This window comes from Lepidothrix coronata, unplaced genomic scaffold, assembly GCF_001604755.1.
Source record: "Lepidothrix coronata isolate B3197 unplaced genomic scaffold, Lepidothrix_coronata-1.0 Scaffold31, whole genome shotgun sequence".
Taxonomy (NCBI): Eukaryota; Metazoa; Chordata; class Aves; order Passeriformes; family Pipridae; genus Lepidothrix; species Lepidothrix coronata.
In genome coordinates, this window is record NW_016690211.1 from 9,405,940 (window position 1) to 9,422,920 (window position 16,981).

The window sequence follows — 16,981 nt, forward strand, 5'->3', positions numbered from 1 at the left end:
AATAATGAATTCTAAGTTTTAAGAAAAAAACCCAGTGCATAACTCACAGTGAAAGACAGGTTAATTCCTGCCAGTCCTAACAGATATAGAGATACATAAATAAAGAAAGAGTGAATTTAAATAAGAGAAGTGAATAAAACAGGTTTTGTTATAGGGCCTCACTAAATCAATGAAGTGGGGGATATGGAATTTTTTTGAGCTTTTTGCAAGTATGGCTATTCTGTAAGTCATACTGCCAAGTATGCATGGAAATACTTGTGTGAATGTGAATTGTCCCTCATTTTTAATAAGAGAATTTTTAAAAATGTCCATTTATGGACCCTCTGGTGCTAACAGTATAGTTGATCAACTTTTAATAATATGCTCCTTGAGTTAGAGACAACAAAAAACTAGGCTTTCTTAAACAACAGCAAACCATTAATACCTATAGAGTTCATGACTGAGAAGTTCTTGTAAGGTAGAAAAATGGTTCAGACTTCCTTGCATTGTAGAGATACATGATGGAATCACATAGAAAGCATATTAAGAAAGACCCTTTTATCCCCCTTTTATCCTCTTCCATCCAGTCTTTGGAGGGATCACAAACTGAACTATCTATCCAGCTCTTGAAGTCTATTCAACAGATACTGTCATTGTGTGCAGCGTGAAATCATATCTACAACTACATCTCAGAACCCATCATGAATGGGTTTCTCTGTATGTTTAGATAAATGTAGGAAGAAATAGCCTTAATTTAATGCAAGTAAAAACTCCAGTACTATTAATGAAAGCTATCAGCATCTTCATTTACACACTATTTATCTACAATGTAAATCTTAAGATGTAAAACACTCAACAGATTGATAAACATAATTTTCATTCTTAATTTCAAAGCTCTACACTGTTTTCTTTGGCCACTTTGACCTGCTGGAGAGCTTCTTTGGAGTGTAGATACTTTTGCTGATTTTTTTTATTTATGATGTAATTTTACTTAAGAAGAACTTATGAGATCTAAAAATCAGATCTTAAACTGGTCATAGTAGTTAAATAATTTTGCTGATGACAACAAAAACACTGTGCTTAGAGTGGAAGTTTGAATGGCTCCTGAGTGCCCTGGGACTAAGTATCTAGCAAGAGGTACCTTACTGGAAGGTTTTTCCTATAGTTCCCTGTAAGATGGTAGGACTTTCCACAGAATGACTGTGGTGAAATAGCTAATCTAATTGTGTAATCAACCTATCTCACCAAGAAATTTTCCTGAAGTAGAGACAACTATTGCCCCAAGCTCACTGTCCTATACAGTCCTAATGACCCTAGTCAAGTATCAGAAGTTTTGGAACTTGATTTTATGGTATGGAAAATTATGAAGAGGCTTCAGTTCAAATTGACTTGTCCAATGGAAGTTGGTCCAGATGACAACAGTACTACCTGGCTTTGTTTGAGGTAGTCTTGGGGAGCAAACAATACCTTATGCACAGTTTGTGCAGGCTTACTGCTTAGTTCCATTTCCAGATGAGGATGAGCAGCTCTTTCAGGAAGCTTCACTGTCAGACTCATCAGGGCTTTCTGACTGAAATCCATGCTGGTGTAGTCACTCAAGAGTGGTACTGTAAAGGAAATGATACCTTCTTCACTTGTAACTGCTTCTGCAGGGATTTCTTCATGCCTCTGGCTTACGTCTGTGTTATTGCTAGGTTTTTCTGACTGGCAGGTGTCACATGTGCTGTCTTCTCCACCATCTGTAAAGAGGCCAATCTTCAGAGGAGCCTTTGACTCATGCTCTATAACAAAAAGACTGGTGGTGTCATTGTCTGACAGGGCCTGAAGCAGTGAACTTGAAACAGGTTTCCAGTTAGTCTGTGAGACAAAGCAAGGAGAAACATTAATATGCTAATTAATCTACTTCATCTCATCTTTCTTTTTAGAAACATGAAGGAAAATACTTATTTCCCTAATTTAGAGGACCATCTTCTCCTCTCCAATAGTATTTAAGCAAAGTTTTTCTTGCTTTTACATGTACTTGAGATCAAATGTGTTAGTGATAAAATGTAAGCCTCATGATGTGCTGTTCCGAGACCCACAGCTTTCAAAAAGTTTAACAAATGTGTTACTATAAAAAGGCAGCAGCTTGAAAAGCGACCAGACAAGACTAAACTGTCAACTGCTGCAAGCAGTTTGTTGTTAAACTTAATGCCATGTTATGATCTAAATATACCTGGGGTAACAAGTTTTTTGCAAATTCTGGATGATTAAATGGAAAACGGTAATACCAAGCATCCTTATTTTCCACTTAAATTGTTCTCCTAGGTTTGCCTTCTTTTGATATAATAATTTTTAAATTATGGGCAGCCTGGTATGGCTATTAGCTTTTATTTATTTATATATTTCCTTTCTCCCCTACTTTTCCACCCCAAATTGCTTGAAACAACCTACAAATCAAATAAATGTACAAAATATAGCAAGATTTGCTCCTTGTTTTTTTTTCGCAGTGTCCATTTGGGAATACCTTTCTCCACAGTTCATTAAGTGTTCAGAATACCAAATTACATCTAGACAATGTATGTGGTAACCTCTTTATTGTACTGTCTCCTCACGTAGTACTTTTTCTCTTTCCCCAAACCGTTATCTGATATCTGTTATTTCTGCACCTGCCACGTTATTAACATGTTACCAATATTTCTCTACCAGATGTGGCTAATACAGACTTTATTTTCTTTGACAGTTGCCTTGCTGCTGCAGGAACAGTTAAATGCATTTTAAATTAATATATATTTAAAAAAATATTTTATATAAAAGTAGCACTGTGGTTCATAAAACCTATTTGTCCTTTCTATAACATGCAGCCTCAATGTATTTCATTTGCAATTCTTCACAATGGCAAATTACTCTTTGAACCTATTAGATTATTTTGGATGGTGGTTCTTACTCCTTTCTTGCTGAATTTCTATGCTGCAATTCATCTCCACCTAAACTTGTTATTACATCAAAACAGCTTCTGCTCTTGCATTTCCTTTAGGGCAGGAATTATGCAAATGCTGACTATGGTAGGTTTCTTCTTTTTTCCTTTGAGAAGTCTAACTTCAAACAAATATTGAATTTGCAGATTGCTGTCTTTCTAAATGCTTGATAGATAAAATGCAAGAGAATTAGGTGGAGTTATTTTTACTGGAGTGGTCAGTTGGGGTATCTGAATGCCAGGACTGAGAAACAGAAGTTGTTGGGTGCTCATAAGAAGAACAATTTCTTCAACTGAACAAAATGGTGAAATGGTAATTTTTGAACAGCACCACTTTTGAAACTCTTCTGTTCTGCATTACCTGGCTTTGGAAAAATACTATTTCATACTACCTCTGAGCTCTCCACTTTTTAATCTACATTTAAGAGAAAGAAAGGAAGGAAACAAGTGAGGAAGTCCTGATCTGGAATATGAAAGCCCATACTTGCTCTGTAGCAGGAAGCAATCCTGATGTTCGGCAAAACCTTTGATTATCAGCAGACTATCAGGGCCTTCTGAAATTTTGTTTCTGATTACTTCATTCTATGTGACAGTTTTGGCCAGTGTCTGGCTTGTAGATACCTACTAGCTCATGCCTATATTTGACTGGATAGAAGACTGCTTTGTTAAAGCTCACAAGTTGGCTTGTGAAACGGGATTTACAAGTGCCAAATTAAGTTCAGTTCTGCCCGAAAAAGAGATTTAAAAAGGAAAACAGTACAAGTTCCTGCTCCAAAAACATAATGGTAGGTGCTCTGAGACTTAAGAGATAAACCTAGCTTTTCTAAAAGAAAGACTTTTAGTATCAGATGTCAGCAAAACTTGTTTAAAAGGGGGAAGGTAAGAAGGGGAAGATGCAAATAAATCCACTAATAGGCAAACATGAATAATGTGATCTCCAGTAGCTCCTTCTAACAGCTGTAATTTCTTCTAATAGCTGATTTCTGGGCACTTCTTTAGTGCTGAAATTCAAGTATACTTATCAAAACATATGGGAAAGCTGTGGGCAAGATTTGAGCATGCTGCTCAGACAGCTACCATCCAGAGCCCTTGGATTGCTCTGGAGGCAAGTAGAGACGGGGCAAAGAGCAGACTTCAGAAAACACCATGTACATTATCTCTGTTGTGACACTTCTGTGGAAGTAGGCCACAATTCTTTACTTTGTACTTTGAGTAACTTGTACTTTATAACCAGTTCCAGCTCATGAAAACTGACTGAATAAAAAATATTTTCTCTCTTTAGACTCCATCTACCCCTACTCAGGTTTGATTTGTTCTTTTGAGAACCATACCTTTAAAAATGCTCTAAAATGTACTCAAAGAAGTCCTGGACCTTTATTAAACTAAAAATTTAAAAATTAAAAATGTAGGCCTCTGCCTAAACAACCTTCCCTCATCCTATATTTTGAATATTACTCTGTCTTCCCAACTGTTGATATTAGATGTTTTCTAGGGTGAAGTGTGAAAGGACTAATAACTAGCATTACTAGTTATTCAGTAGGAAAGATCAGTAGGATCAGTAGGAAAGACCTCCCATGTGTATTTTTTCACACCATCAGAAGAGTACTTGCCATTTCTTGGAGTGCACTGCTGTTTCTTGGGCTTGGTACACTGGGCCAGCATGATATTTTCAGTCTGTAAAGAAATATTCTAAGTTTATTGTCAGATTAAATGACTGGCATTTCCTATGCATTTAAATTAACTACTACTTATATTTGTATTTTTTATAGCTACCACATATTCGTATTTTTGTGACCATGAAAACAAGGCATTTACAGAGACTTTTAAGCATAATACTAATTAAAAGCTGAAGACCAAACTTGGTAGTCTACACTGAAATGCTGAGTTAGTGATAATTAACATCTTTGTTTAATGACAAAGGAACTGTGACAGGTGCTGGTAATGTTGTCTCTTTCTATACATTTAATAATTGTATAATCTTAATTTGTTATAATTTCCACAAAGCCTCCATCTTCCTTAAGGGCTTTGGGACACATAGAAGGAAGTTTGTTTAAGTATTTGCTCCTGGGCTTTTACTTAGAAGTTTGCTTTGATTCAAATAAAGAGGAAGCTACTGCTGCGCTCAGCTCCTGTGAAATGGCACTAGTGGCCTGCAAGAGACTCTACAGGGGACAACACAGCTCCTTCTCTTTCCTGATTGTTTTGAGTTTAGCTTTTTCTGGAAGCTATTACATACAGTATCTCATCTCCATAAGAAAAAAAAAAAGCCTCAACACAGCTGTGAGAGAGGCTGAGACTTTAAGTAGACCATAACTCTGCCTTAGTGTTGACTTCAGTGTTTTCCTGTTTGGAAATTAAATCTAAACTCCATTAGAGTACTTCAGCTTTGTTTAAGCCGTGGTTTGAGGCGAAGACTGAGGCTGTTGAGTTCCTCAATCTTCTTGCTGACTCCTGTGAAGATGGGTGTTTGGCTGTCTGTTGAGTCTTTCCTTACAAATAAACAGGCAAATGAGGGAATCTCTGGGACACTTGATCTCAGTTCAAGGTGTTCAATACTACTACAGATTTACAAATTTAATTGCTATTTTGTAGTGCTACCTATATGTAGGGCTCCTGTGTGCTTGATTGTTATGTGGGGTTTTTTTTCCTGTTCTTTCCTATTGGTCCTAGGCAATGAAGTGTAATCTTATGTTTAACACAACGAAGTTTACTCTAGGTCAAAACTTCTGTGTAGGTCTCAGAAGTTCTTGTCCAAAATGGTGGATCAGATACATAGCCACTTTAAGTACAGTTCCAAAAGGTAAGAGCACAGGAGACTTAATGTGGAGTGCAGTGTCTGTTTCCCAGTGGCAAGGACAGGAATTTAAGCTAAAGCAGGCTACGTCATGCTGTATGGCTTTCAAGCCCCAGCTTGTACCATCTGTCTTTTAGCAGCTGTACTTTCAGCTTCTGAGGCTGCTGCTTTATAAAAAGGAAACAAAGGGAGGGTAGTGTGCTAGGATATCATAATAGTAATATGAGTGGTTGCATGCAATTCAGTTTGTCAGAAAGTTAATATTAGAACCCGTTACTATGCATGTCATTTTCTTTTAGTTGTAGTGTATACCTATGGTTTTGACCTGTCTGGCATGGGCGACCCTACCGAAGGCAGGTACCATTGCCAGCGCAGAATGAGCTCGTTAGCCTTCTGGCAGTCATCCTAGGAGAAGGACAACTCTAATCCCAAATCCGGGCAGATGGAGCTCGCTTAGCCCTGTAAGGCCATCCATCTAAGAGAAGGTCACTCTAATTAAACCTGCGTCCTGAGGACCTCGCTGCCACCATTCAAGCTTGCTCAGCCCTGGCAGATGAACCTTAGGATTAAAGGGTGGGTTCAGTTCTGCACATACTGCATCTCACCTAAAAAATCCATTGCACAGGCTTGAAGGCTTTACCCACATTTGTACAGCCCTGTAGCGATGGGCAAGGGTCAAAATGGCAGGTGAAAGGTGCACTGGAAGCCGCAGACCCAACCCTGCATGCAGGCGGTTCAGGATATTGGTCATTTGAGACTGACCGGAGATGACAGTCTCTTGGGGCAGCACCCTGAACAACCAAGCCATATTGATCACCATAACTGGTCTACTCTGGCCTCCAACTGGGAGGCCTGGAGACACACCATCTATAACGCTGCCGTTTCCTTTGAGAATGCACACAGGATCACTCTCGAGGAGAAAAGACAACGCAGAAAGAATCGTGTCTTGCTGAATATACCACCTAAGGAGTCTTTCTGCTGTGCCTTTTGCAATCGGACATGTCTATCTCATATTGGCCTCATTAGCCACCAGTGTGCTTGTAACAAATGTGGATAGAGCCTTCCTAAATCTTTGTTTGCAAAGCCAAGCCACGAAAAAAAAGTGTATGCCCCAGATATTGTACCTCAAATTAATTTCTGGGAGAAAGACTTTGTTATTGCAGAAATAATTTATCCTAAAAGAAGTGGACCTTATCCACATCTTAAAGGCCCCCTTGTTATTCTCTCTTCTTCCTACTCCTCCATATATTACTCCTTCTCATTATATGCTTATATGCATAATTTATACAGTTAATATCCAAATATGTTTGCAAGAAACTTCTTAGATGGCTGCTAGAATTTACTTTTGTATTTCCATAGAATTGACAGGATTATCAGTTGGGAATGAAAGAGGATAATAATCAAATGCATATTTTTTCAATACATATAGTATATTCTGCATTGTGAGAAATGATCCTGGCTCTTTTTGATGGTGTTTAAGATAGAAGATAATCAGATAACTGTATCAAAAGGAAAAAATTATAGATTTTTTACAAACTATTTTAATCAGCTGATGGTGGTTTTTAATTGCTCTGACTGTGAAATGAGTGTGGCAGCTTTTGTGCTGTGTGCTTTTTGAGTTGTGTTGCTTTTAATGACAAAAAAGGCCCAGTGCTATGAAACTCAGAATTAAGCAAAACAAGAGTGCTGCTAAAAACTTCAGTCAATATTCCCTTCTTACCTTTGAAGCACCAGAGAACAAGTGAGAGGTGCAAAAACCAGAATGAATATAATGCTGAAGAAAAGGCCAATCACAAAACCTTCAAATCCTTTATCTGATGAGAAACAGAAAGCTTGAATCAAACTTGAGTTGTCAAGTACAGAAAAGCCATATTACCTCCATGGGAGAAATATTTCAAACAGAAGTCAGGGCAAACTTTACACATGTTCTTGAATGCCTGTAAGTAAAATCTTGTAAAAACTAGACCTGACGTTCTGGGGTAGAGTGTGAGGCTTTCAGGTTTGTATTTTTAAGATATCTAGGTACCATGGAGTTACAGAATGCTCGGGTTTGGAAGGGATCTCTGAATATCATCTAGTCCAACCCCCTGCTACAGCAGGTTCACCTAGAGCAGGTTGCACACGATTACAGCCAGGCAGGTTTTGAATATCTCCTGGGAAGGAGACTCCCCAGCCTCTCTGGGCAGCTCATTCCAGTGCTCTGTCACCCTCATGATAAAGAAGTTCTTCCTCATGATCATGTGGAAATTCAGTTTTTCAGTTTTTGCCTATTGCCCCTTGTTTTGTTGCTGGGTGTCACTGAAAATAGTCCAGCCCCATCCTCTTGACACTTGCTATTAAGACATTTGTATACATTTAAGGTCTTCTTAAATTATACATTAAAGATCTCCTCTCTGTTGTCTCTTCTCCAGAATAAAGAGGCTCAGCTCTTTCCACTTTCCTCATTAGTGAGGTGCTCTAGTCATTAGTGAGGTGCTCTAGTCCTCCAATCACCTTCACAGCCCTCTGCTGGACCCACTCCAGGAGTTCCATGTCTTTCTTGTGCTGAGGAGCCTAGAACTGGACACAGCCCTCCAGGTGAAGCCTCACCAAGGCTGAGTAGAGGGGCAGGATCAGCTCCCTTGACCTGCTGGAAATGCTCTTCGTAATGCACCCCAGGACACCATTGGCCTTCCTGCCATAAGGCCCCACTGCCACCTCATGGCCAGCTTGTTTTCCACAAGGGCCCCCTTGTCCTCCCCCACAGAGCTGTTTCCCAGTAGGTCAGCCCCAGCTTGTGCTGGTGCAGGGGGATATTCCTCTCCAGGTGCAGGATTGTTGAATTTCAGGCAGTTCTTCTCTGCCCATCTCTCCAACCTCCTGGACTTTTACTTAGAAGTTTGCTTTTATTCAAACAAGGAGGAAGCTACTGCTGCGCTCAGCTCCTGTGAAATGGCACTAGTGGCCTGCCTGCAAGAGACTCTACAGGGGACAACACAGCTCCTTCTCTTTCCTGATTGTTTTGAGTTTAGCTTTTTCTGGAAGCTATTACATACAGTATCTCATCTCCATAAGAAAAAAAAAAGCCTCAACACAGCTGTGAGAGAGGCTGAGACTTTAAGTAGACCATAACTCTGCCTTAGTGTTGACTTCAGTGTTTTCCTGTTTGGAAATTAAATCTAAACTCCATTAGAGTACTTCAGCTTTGTTTAAGCCGTGGTTTGAGGCGAAGACTGAGGCTGTTGAGTTCCTCAATCTTCTTGCTGACTCCTGTGAAGATGGGTGTTTGGCTGTCTGTTGAGTCTTTCCTTACAAATAAACAGGCAAATGAGGGAATCTCTGGGACACTTGATCTCAGTTCAAGGTGTTCAATACTACTACAGATTTACAAATTTAATTGCTATTTTGTAGTGCTACCTATATGTAGAAATACTAAATGTAATGTTTAAACTTAGTGTAATTATTTGAATTTTTAAAATGCTGCATTAATTTCATTCTGCATTTTTGTTACTTTACTGAACAATTGAATCCTCTCCAAATACATATTTGGTAGCATAAGTGGAATAAAGTCCTGCAGAAAAACTCCAGGGAGATACTGTAATATTTTGCATTGACAGGAGAAAGTATTTCAGTGTGGGGGAGAAGGGGGCACAAATCCTGTTGATTTCAAGGAAGATTTTAAGTTTCTTTCCTTTTTCTTCCTGCATCATACTTCTGACTATTCAGTTGTTTGTATTTATAACTTCTTCACTTAGTACAAAAAAAGTTGTTGTGGGGAGAAACCATTTGCATACTTCTGTCTCTGAATTTCACAGGTTACTGATACCATCTTAGCCTGTTCTTTTCTATTTAAAAAGCTTCAGTTAAGTGAAGTTGTGGTCAAACAAAGAAAAAAGAGTCTACTGCAGTGTTAGTTTTAGTTTCACTGATGGGGTGTTAAAAATGTTTGAAAGACTATGTTTGGCCAACCCTATATAATTACAGTATTTGAGGCTTTAGAAATGTAACTCTGCTAATCTTCTTAGCCTATCCAGGCACCCTTGAGAAAAACAAATTTTTGCCAGCGAACTAAAGAATCTGTTACTTAGAATATACTTAAATTATTAGAAAACAAACGATGCTTTGATTGGCTGTCACCCACAATAGTGAGCAATTGAAAGGTACTTAATTTTTCATTTTTACAGTTTAATGGCCAGTTTTATGTAATTGCTCAGGATTTTGCCAAGAGCAAAGACTATTAAATTTTACTAGTCACAGGCAGAAATCTAAACTGCTGAAATCTATGACAGGAATCGTCAATAAATAAAGATATGTGCATAAAAATGTCAGAAAAGGTTTCAGAGATGAGGAACCCTAGCTAAGTCTTCCCTGTCTGCTAGGTAGTGAATACAGGCAGAATTGCTCTGTGATACGTAGTTTACCTTAAACAGAGGAAAAATTTTGTGTGTTTGCTCTCAGTAACCAAGATTGAATAATAACTCTTCTGCATGAGCAGTCTGTGACTACTTGAAAAGCAGGAAGAGATAGAACAAGGGCATATAGAGAGCATAAAGAAAGGATTCATGCTGTGTAATGCAGTTGCACAGAGGTTCCGCAGTACCATATTTTGGAGTGCTGAAAGGTTGTGATAGAGTCAGAGGTCCTTCTCCAGCATCAGTGAATCCTGAAATCTGCACACGATAGATGGTTTTTTCCTTCAGTCCAGTAAGATGGTAACTTGTGGTAGAAGAATTGAGAGTAACAGCTGAAATGCAAGAAGGGTTGGGGGAGGAGATGATTAGATGAACTCCAGTGGCTGAGCGTGTATCAGTGCAGCTGACTGGGGAAAAAGCATAATTTCAGTGCCCTAATCCACATCTGGAGGAATCCACATGGTGCAAATGTTGTTTGGATGGTACAAGATTTCTTAAAAATATTTATATACGTTTTAAATCCAGAGGTAAAAAGCATGAGCTTTTAACACACTAAGGATGTACTGCGTTTAGTAGCAGGGGGGCTATAGGGATGGCTTCTGTGACAAGCTGCTAGAAGGTTCCCCAATGTTCTCCAGGACGGCACCACAACTGCCAATCAGAAATGATAATAACACCTCTGTGATAACAAATTTAATAAGGAAAAGAAGTTATTATACAGATATAATTGCAGCCAAAGAAGAGAGGAATGAGAGTATGTGGGAGCAGCAGCTCTGTAAACACCAAGGTCAGTGGAAAAGGAGGGGGGAGGAGGTGCTGCAGTCACTGGGGTTGAGATTCCCCTACAGCCTGCGGTGCCGATCATGAGGACCATGGAGGTCAATGGGGGTGCAGAAGCCCACCTGCAACCCACGGAGGACATCCATGCTGGAGCAAGTGGATGCCCGAAAAGGTGTTGCTACCCTGCGGGAAGCCTATGCTGAAGCAGGCTCTTGGCAGGGACCTGCAGACCTGTGGAGAGAGGAGCCCACACTGGAGCAGGTTTCCTGGTAGAATTCATGACCCTGTGGGGGACCCACACTGGAGTAGCCTGTTCTTGAAAGATTGTACCCTGTGGAAAGATACCCACAATGGAGCACTTCCTGAAGAACTGTAGCCATGGGAAAGACTCACATTGGAGAAGTTCATGGAGAACTGTCTCCCATGGGAGGGACACTGGAGCAAGGGAAGGACACCTCTCCCTGAGCAGTGGCAGAAACAACCTGCGATGAACTGATTGTAACCCTACTCCCCATCTCTCTGCACCACTGCGGGGGAGGGGGCAGAGCCTTGGAAAGAGAGAGTGATGGGGGAAAGCGTTTTAAAGGTTTGTTTTATTTCTCATTATCCTGCTCTGAATTTAATTGGAAATAAATTCAATTAGTTTTCCCGAGCTGAGTCTGTTTTGCCTGTGACTGTAATCTATTTGAGATCTCCCCCAGTCCCTATCTCAGCTTATGAGCCTTTCATTACATTTTCCTCCCCTGTCCAGTTGTGGAGGGGAGTGACTGAGTGGCTCTGGTGGGCACCGACATCCAGCCAGGGTCAAACCACCACAGGTGATGAATGCAGAAGGCTGTGTATACTTCACGAGAGGAAAACATATCCAACATGCTGAACAGTTGTTTTATGTTGACTGTAACAGTGAACATGAGGATTAGGCTTTACCTTCACTTCAGTAGTCAGTAGTTGTTCACCTTGACTTATACTCGTGCTATTACTCATCATTCAGTACAGAAAAGAGGCTGTACATTCTGCTTCATCTGCTTTGTGGAGTGTTCAGATCAACCTTTCTTTTCTGATGGTCCCCTGTCCAAATAATGTGCAACCAACTATGCTGTAGTATGCCTTTGGTAGGGCAGAAATTACTTTTCAAGTCTGCCACTGTGGATTTAAGATCTTCACAGAAGTGAGTGTGGTACTGTAGCCTACAGACTTCCTTCCCCTACATTCTTCAATAAGATTATACTTCCTTCCTGGAAAACATGGCAATTGGGTGTCATGTCACTGTTGTATTGACTGATTAGGGCAGAAGAAAAAAGAAACAAGTTCAGTCCTGGATGCTCCCATTCTGTTGCCTGTTGTGCTTTCAGATAGGTATTTGGGGTAGAAAAGAGCCCTCAGAAGACTTTCTATCATTCCGTAAAGGCATAGGTCAACATGAATTATAGAACCCTCGCTATACTCTTTTGTCAGGTCTTAGATGCTATTTGTCTTCCCTAACATGTCTACAATTTTATTTGAAAGTCAGTACTTGCAAAGTTGATGTATTATTACTTATTGCAAGGAGACTTTCCACTACAGACCAGAAGGAGAACATTTATCAAAAGTAGTATGGGTGTAGCAAGGGATCATGGGGGTTGTAGTTTTCTGCGTTCTCACACATGCTCAAGCAATACTTGATTGTCATTGGTTGAAAGATCATGTGACATGTTTAAGCGCTGTATTTAAACATCAATTCTGCCCTGGCACTTGGTTGTGTCACCGGCGGGGGTCGTGCCTTAAACAACACCTCAGATGGGGATCTTTTTTTGTTGAAAACTCAAATGGTTTGAATTCAGAACTATTCATTTATTTCAATGTGTAGAAATTTCATAATTTGTAGTTTGCTAAGGTTGGAAAAGACTTTTAGGCCATCAAGTCCAAAATCAAACACAAAAGCTATCAATTTAAGAAAATGTTTCTAGAAGTAAATTAATAATAGTGTCTTTAGAAACAGGTAAAAAACCCAAGCTGCTAATTAAGTTGAAAAATTAAATATGTAATGTCTTAAGTCCTACAAAAAGGTTTATACTCAATCTTGGATGAGTTGCAATAAAAGTATTGTGACTAAAATCTTAGTACTTCAGAAACACTGAAAATGTTGTCTTCCTTTAAGTGTTGCTAGAGAATTCTGCAGTAGTCTTAGAAATGTAATTCTTAAGAAAATAGCAATATTTAATTTGAGATAATATCTAGAAAATTCCAAGTATTCATGGGAGCATCTAGAGCATTAAAGATGTAACCAGGAGCTGATCTTTGAGAGCACTCAGTTTGCACAGAAATCTTAAGTAACTCAGTATGTGCTGTAGCCTCAGCTAATGGTCTGAATGAAGCTTTTCTTTCATGGCTCTGACCTGCTGCCTTGTTCTGAGCAGTGGTGACTTACTCAGAGACTTTTTCCTTGATGAATCTGTGTAGCTGATTCTGTATCCCCGGAGAAAGCCCAAACGGTCTTCAGCAGCTATTTCGTTCCACTTCACAAGTGCAGAATGCTTTGTGATATTCAGAATTGTCACATTAGTGGGACCTGTCCTAGGAACTTAAAAAACCCAGATAATTATTTTAGTTCTGCATCAATACTTTTGCAATAGACATACAATACTGAAACCTAGCTGCTTCCTAGGGAGTTCCTTGCCAGATTCTAGATGCTATATAAAGAGTGCAAGAGAAAGAAGAAATCCCATAGAATAAAAAAAAACTCATCTTAAAAAATACCAAAGTAGTAGGTATTGTGACTGTCTTACAAAGATTTTACTCCAAGAGCCACATCTGTACTCATTTCATCTTGCAATATGAGACACTACCAAACTGGGATTGGAAAATCTGACTTCAACCACTGCTAAAAACTGAGCTACATGGAGTAGCAAAGCTGAGCCCCTCTTTCTGTTATTTTTGGTAGTATCATGTATAATAAAAATATTTCTGTGCACCTTTCAGGGAGGAACAGCATTCAGGTCATTCACTGCCAGGGCATAACTGCTAAGACCAAACGCAGTGCTAACTGAAGAATACTGTTCGGTCCCTGGAAAAGAAATTTTGTGTAGCCTATGGCTGCAGATAGGAATGAGAAGAAATATAAAGAATGAGGTTATACAAAGGGGAGGAATACCTCCTTCCACAAAGTAAAAGCGCGTCACTCCAAAAGTCTTTTCATGTCTTATGAAACTTTCACACCGACACACATCAGACGCATGTACCACTATTTTGTACAACTTATAAGGCTGAAAATTATCTGGAAAACAAATAAATGTGCATCAGGGTTTACTGAAAAGTTATAAATTATAGAGGAGAGAAACTATAGCTTTAGAGTTTTTCTGTATAATTCTTACTTTCTGCGACATAGTATAGTATAAGTTTATAGTGCTTTGCACTGAATACAAAATATGTAAATCTGTCTTCAATGTCTCTAGATGCTTAATGCAAATTTTTTCAAAAGCAGGACAACACATAACATGGGTTTTCTTTTGAAAGGTGGCAGATCTGTTTATAGTCTCCCTCTGGAAGGCATTAGCTGCCAAAGGAGAAATTAGGAACTAAAATGGTTATAGACACCTTAGTTCAAGCATAGACACTTTCCACTCAGCTAGCATATAAAAAAACAAGCAAAATAAGTAGATGTTGCAGAAGGACCAAGGAAAAGGTGCATTTATTTACAGAACTCTGAAGCTAAATGTTCTCTGTTGTACAAGTAAACCTGTCTTGAATGGCCTTTGCAAGAGTCACCTACATGACTTTAATCAAGATATTCAATGTCTGTCCCAAAAAGTGATCCCTGACTCCATCGTGCCTAGCTTGGTAAGCAGCATACGGGAGTTGAGAACTTAGGTTTTGATAAATATAGCCACTGTGATAAAAAAAGAAATTAATCTTGGGGAGACTGTAACAGAGCAGTTTACGTTTAAAGATTAGCTTATCTAGGCACAAGATAGAAGTTTTTTTAAAGCCAGTGGTGTATAGGTCTGCCTTGAATGTGGGCAAGGAGAGACATTGTACCAGCAGTAGCAGTTTAGCTGCATTTCTTGCCCAACTGCGACCAGAAGAATCCTACTGAAAGCTTTGCTTTTTATCTGCTGTGGTGTTGCTAAAAATTAAATAATGTCTCAGCACTGGACAAAGATTAAAAATTGCACTTATCTGGATGGATCTTCAGTTTGCCCTTGAAAACAGAATGAAAAATCCTACTGTTCCCAACCAAAAATAATCAATAAATGAAAGGATGCCTCCACAGGAGATGCACTGGTTGTTGTTACCTAGCGTGAAATTTCCAGTAGCTGTAGTTATTATTTTCATGTGCATATCCTCTTTACCAGTGCCCCAATCAACCACAAAACATTTTGGATTGTATTCTGGAGTCCAGGTGACAATGGCATTAGTTCCCTGGCGTTTGACATGAATTTGACCAGGTAAGTCTGTGAACAAACATACAATTAGAGATCAATAAACAGCAAAGCAGATTTCTCCTCTGTTGCTTGCTTTCTACCATTTGCTCTTTTTTGAAGATTATTCATTAAGTAGTTGTCATTGCAAGTGACTTACCTTGCTTATCTTATTAAGGTTTCTCCTAGTAACTCAACAGAGAAAACTTAGCATTCAGTACTTTGCAAGTGTCTGGTGGCTCCAGTGTTGACTGCTGTTCATGACTTTTCCTTGTTTCCAATTGTCAGAAATTAAATGGCTGTTCCAAGCCTCAGGAAGAGGAAGCTTGGTGTTGCTAAATAACCTCCTGTGAGCCTGTAAGTCCTATACATAGAGCAACTATGAGATAGTTCTTGCCTGGGCAGGAGAGGAGGAGAACTGGCTAATGTCAGATATATCATACAAATTTCGTACATTTTGCATATTCTGCAAGGATTTTAAACATTTTGACATTTTAAGAGATAGACTACTAAAGTAGGAAAGACCTTCTGACTGATACTAATAAGGGAGAAGAGCAACCTGCCATTTTGGGGTAAGAAGTGGTAGACACAAAAATTCTCCATTTTATCTCCTGTCAGGAAACCAATATAATAAAGGCAAATTAAAGAAAATGGCTGTACCAGCTGAGCAAAAGTTGGGTATGCTGAGAAGGAATTTATCTTGGGAATGTACTTTATGCAAATATCTTCCCAGTAATTCATGACAGATACAGAGAACCTGCATAGAAATGCAGCCAAAGGGAAACAGATGTCTGGAGAGAGCCATGAAAACAGGCTGAGAGATTCAGTAGACAACTGATTGTCAGTCAAAAGGTCGCTTGAGGTGGTAGTACATACTTAATCAGAAAAGAGCTAAGGGACTGAAATGTAAGGGAAAAATCAAGTTGTTACCTCTTTGCAGGGAAAAGGAGAACAGAATGAGGGGAGTGTGTTAGAAAATCCTGGAAAAGCAATCAGTTGCAGATATCAGAAGATCAACAAGGGTACTTACACACATCTTCACTTGTGAATGCTATAGCTTAATTAAAAAAAAAGAAAATCTTACTGTGGAAAAGAGAGGTTTTCTAATATTGCAATAACTATAGCTCAAGATTGTAACACATGAAACTAGCTTAATTATAAGCAAAACATTGTTAAATAGTTCTATTGTTTAAATGAAAAAACTGTATATGTAGGCATCACAAAACCTTGCTCTTTGTTAAAATATGACAAGTACATCCCATCTGTTCCTTGTACCATGTGCCTGTTAGAGTAATACTGAAATAAAAGACGGTAGCAGGTGTTCTAATAGTTAGTTAATTCAAAAAACTTAGATTTACATATAGTTCTGTGAACTTTTTTTAAACTATTGGCACATACTTAATGTTGAGAACAGTTCATAAAGCATTTTGCTGGGCAGATGTAGCACATAGTAATTTCTGTAGCTTGAGAAAGCACAAGTGCTAAACTGAATATTAAATTGCTTAATCTGTTAATTCTATTGAAATCTTTTCTTAAGAAAAAATACTGACTCTCACTATGTAAAAATATGAGCCTAAAAAAATATTCATGAGAATGCTTTAACCTATTCCAAAGTGTATCAAAAAGTAGCCTTAGAGATTGCTCATAAAACTTCACCACCACTCTAGTGAAAGATTGATAAGGT

General features: G+C 38.9%; 1 protein-coding gene across 1 annotated transcript in view; it reads right to left on the minus strand.

Moving 5' to 3' along the window:
• Window positions 1-1,017: 1,017 nt before the first annotated feature.
• The window catches only part of LOC108495440 (interleukin-31 receptor subunit alpha-like), a 28,853-nt gene continuing 12,889 nt past the window's right edge, over window positions 1,018-16,981 (minus strand). The window contains exons 9-15 of the mRNA XM_017811124.1: window positions 15,172-15,330; window positions 14,031-14,153; window positions 13,308-13,460; window positions 10,309-10,452; window positions 7,450-7,543; window positions 4,546-4,609; window positions 1,018-1,836 (exon numbers count right to left, since the gene is read on the minus strand). Of these exons, the coding sequence (XP_017666613.1) occupies window positions 1,354-1,836; window positions 4,546-4,609; window positions 7,450-7,543; window positions 10,309-10,452; window positions 13,308-13,460; window positions 14,031-14,153; window positions 15,172-15,330 (1,220 nt within the window). The 3' untranslated portion in view covers window positions 1,018-1,353. The remainder of the gene's footprint in view (window positions 1,837-4,545; window positions 4,610-7,449; window positions 7,544-10,308; window positions 10,453-13,307; window positions 13,461-14,030; window positions 14,154-15,171; window positions 15,331-16,981) is intronic.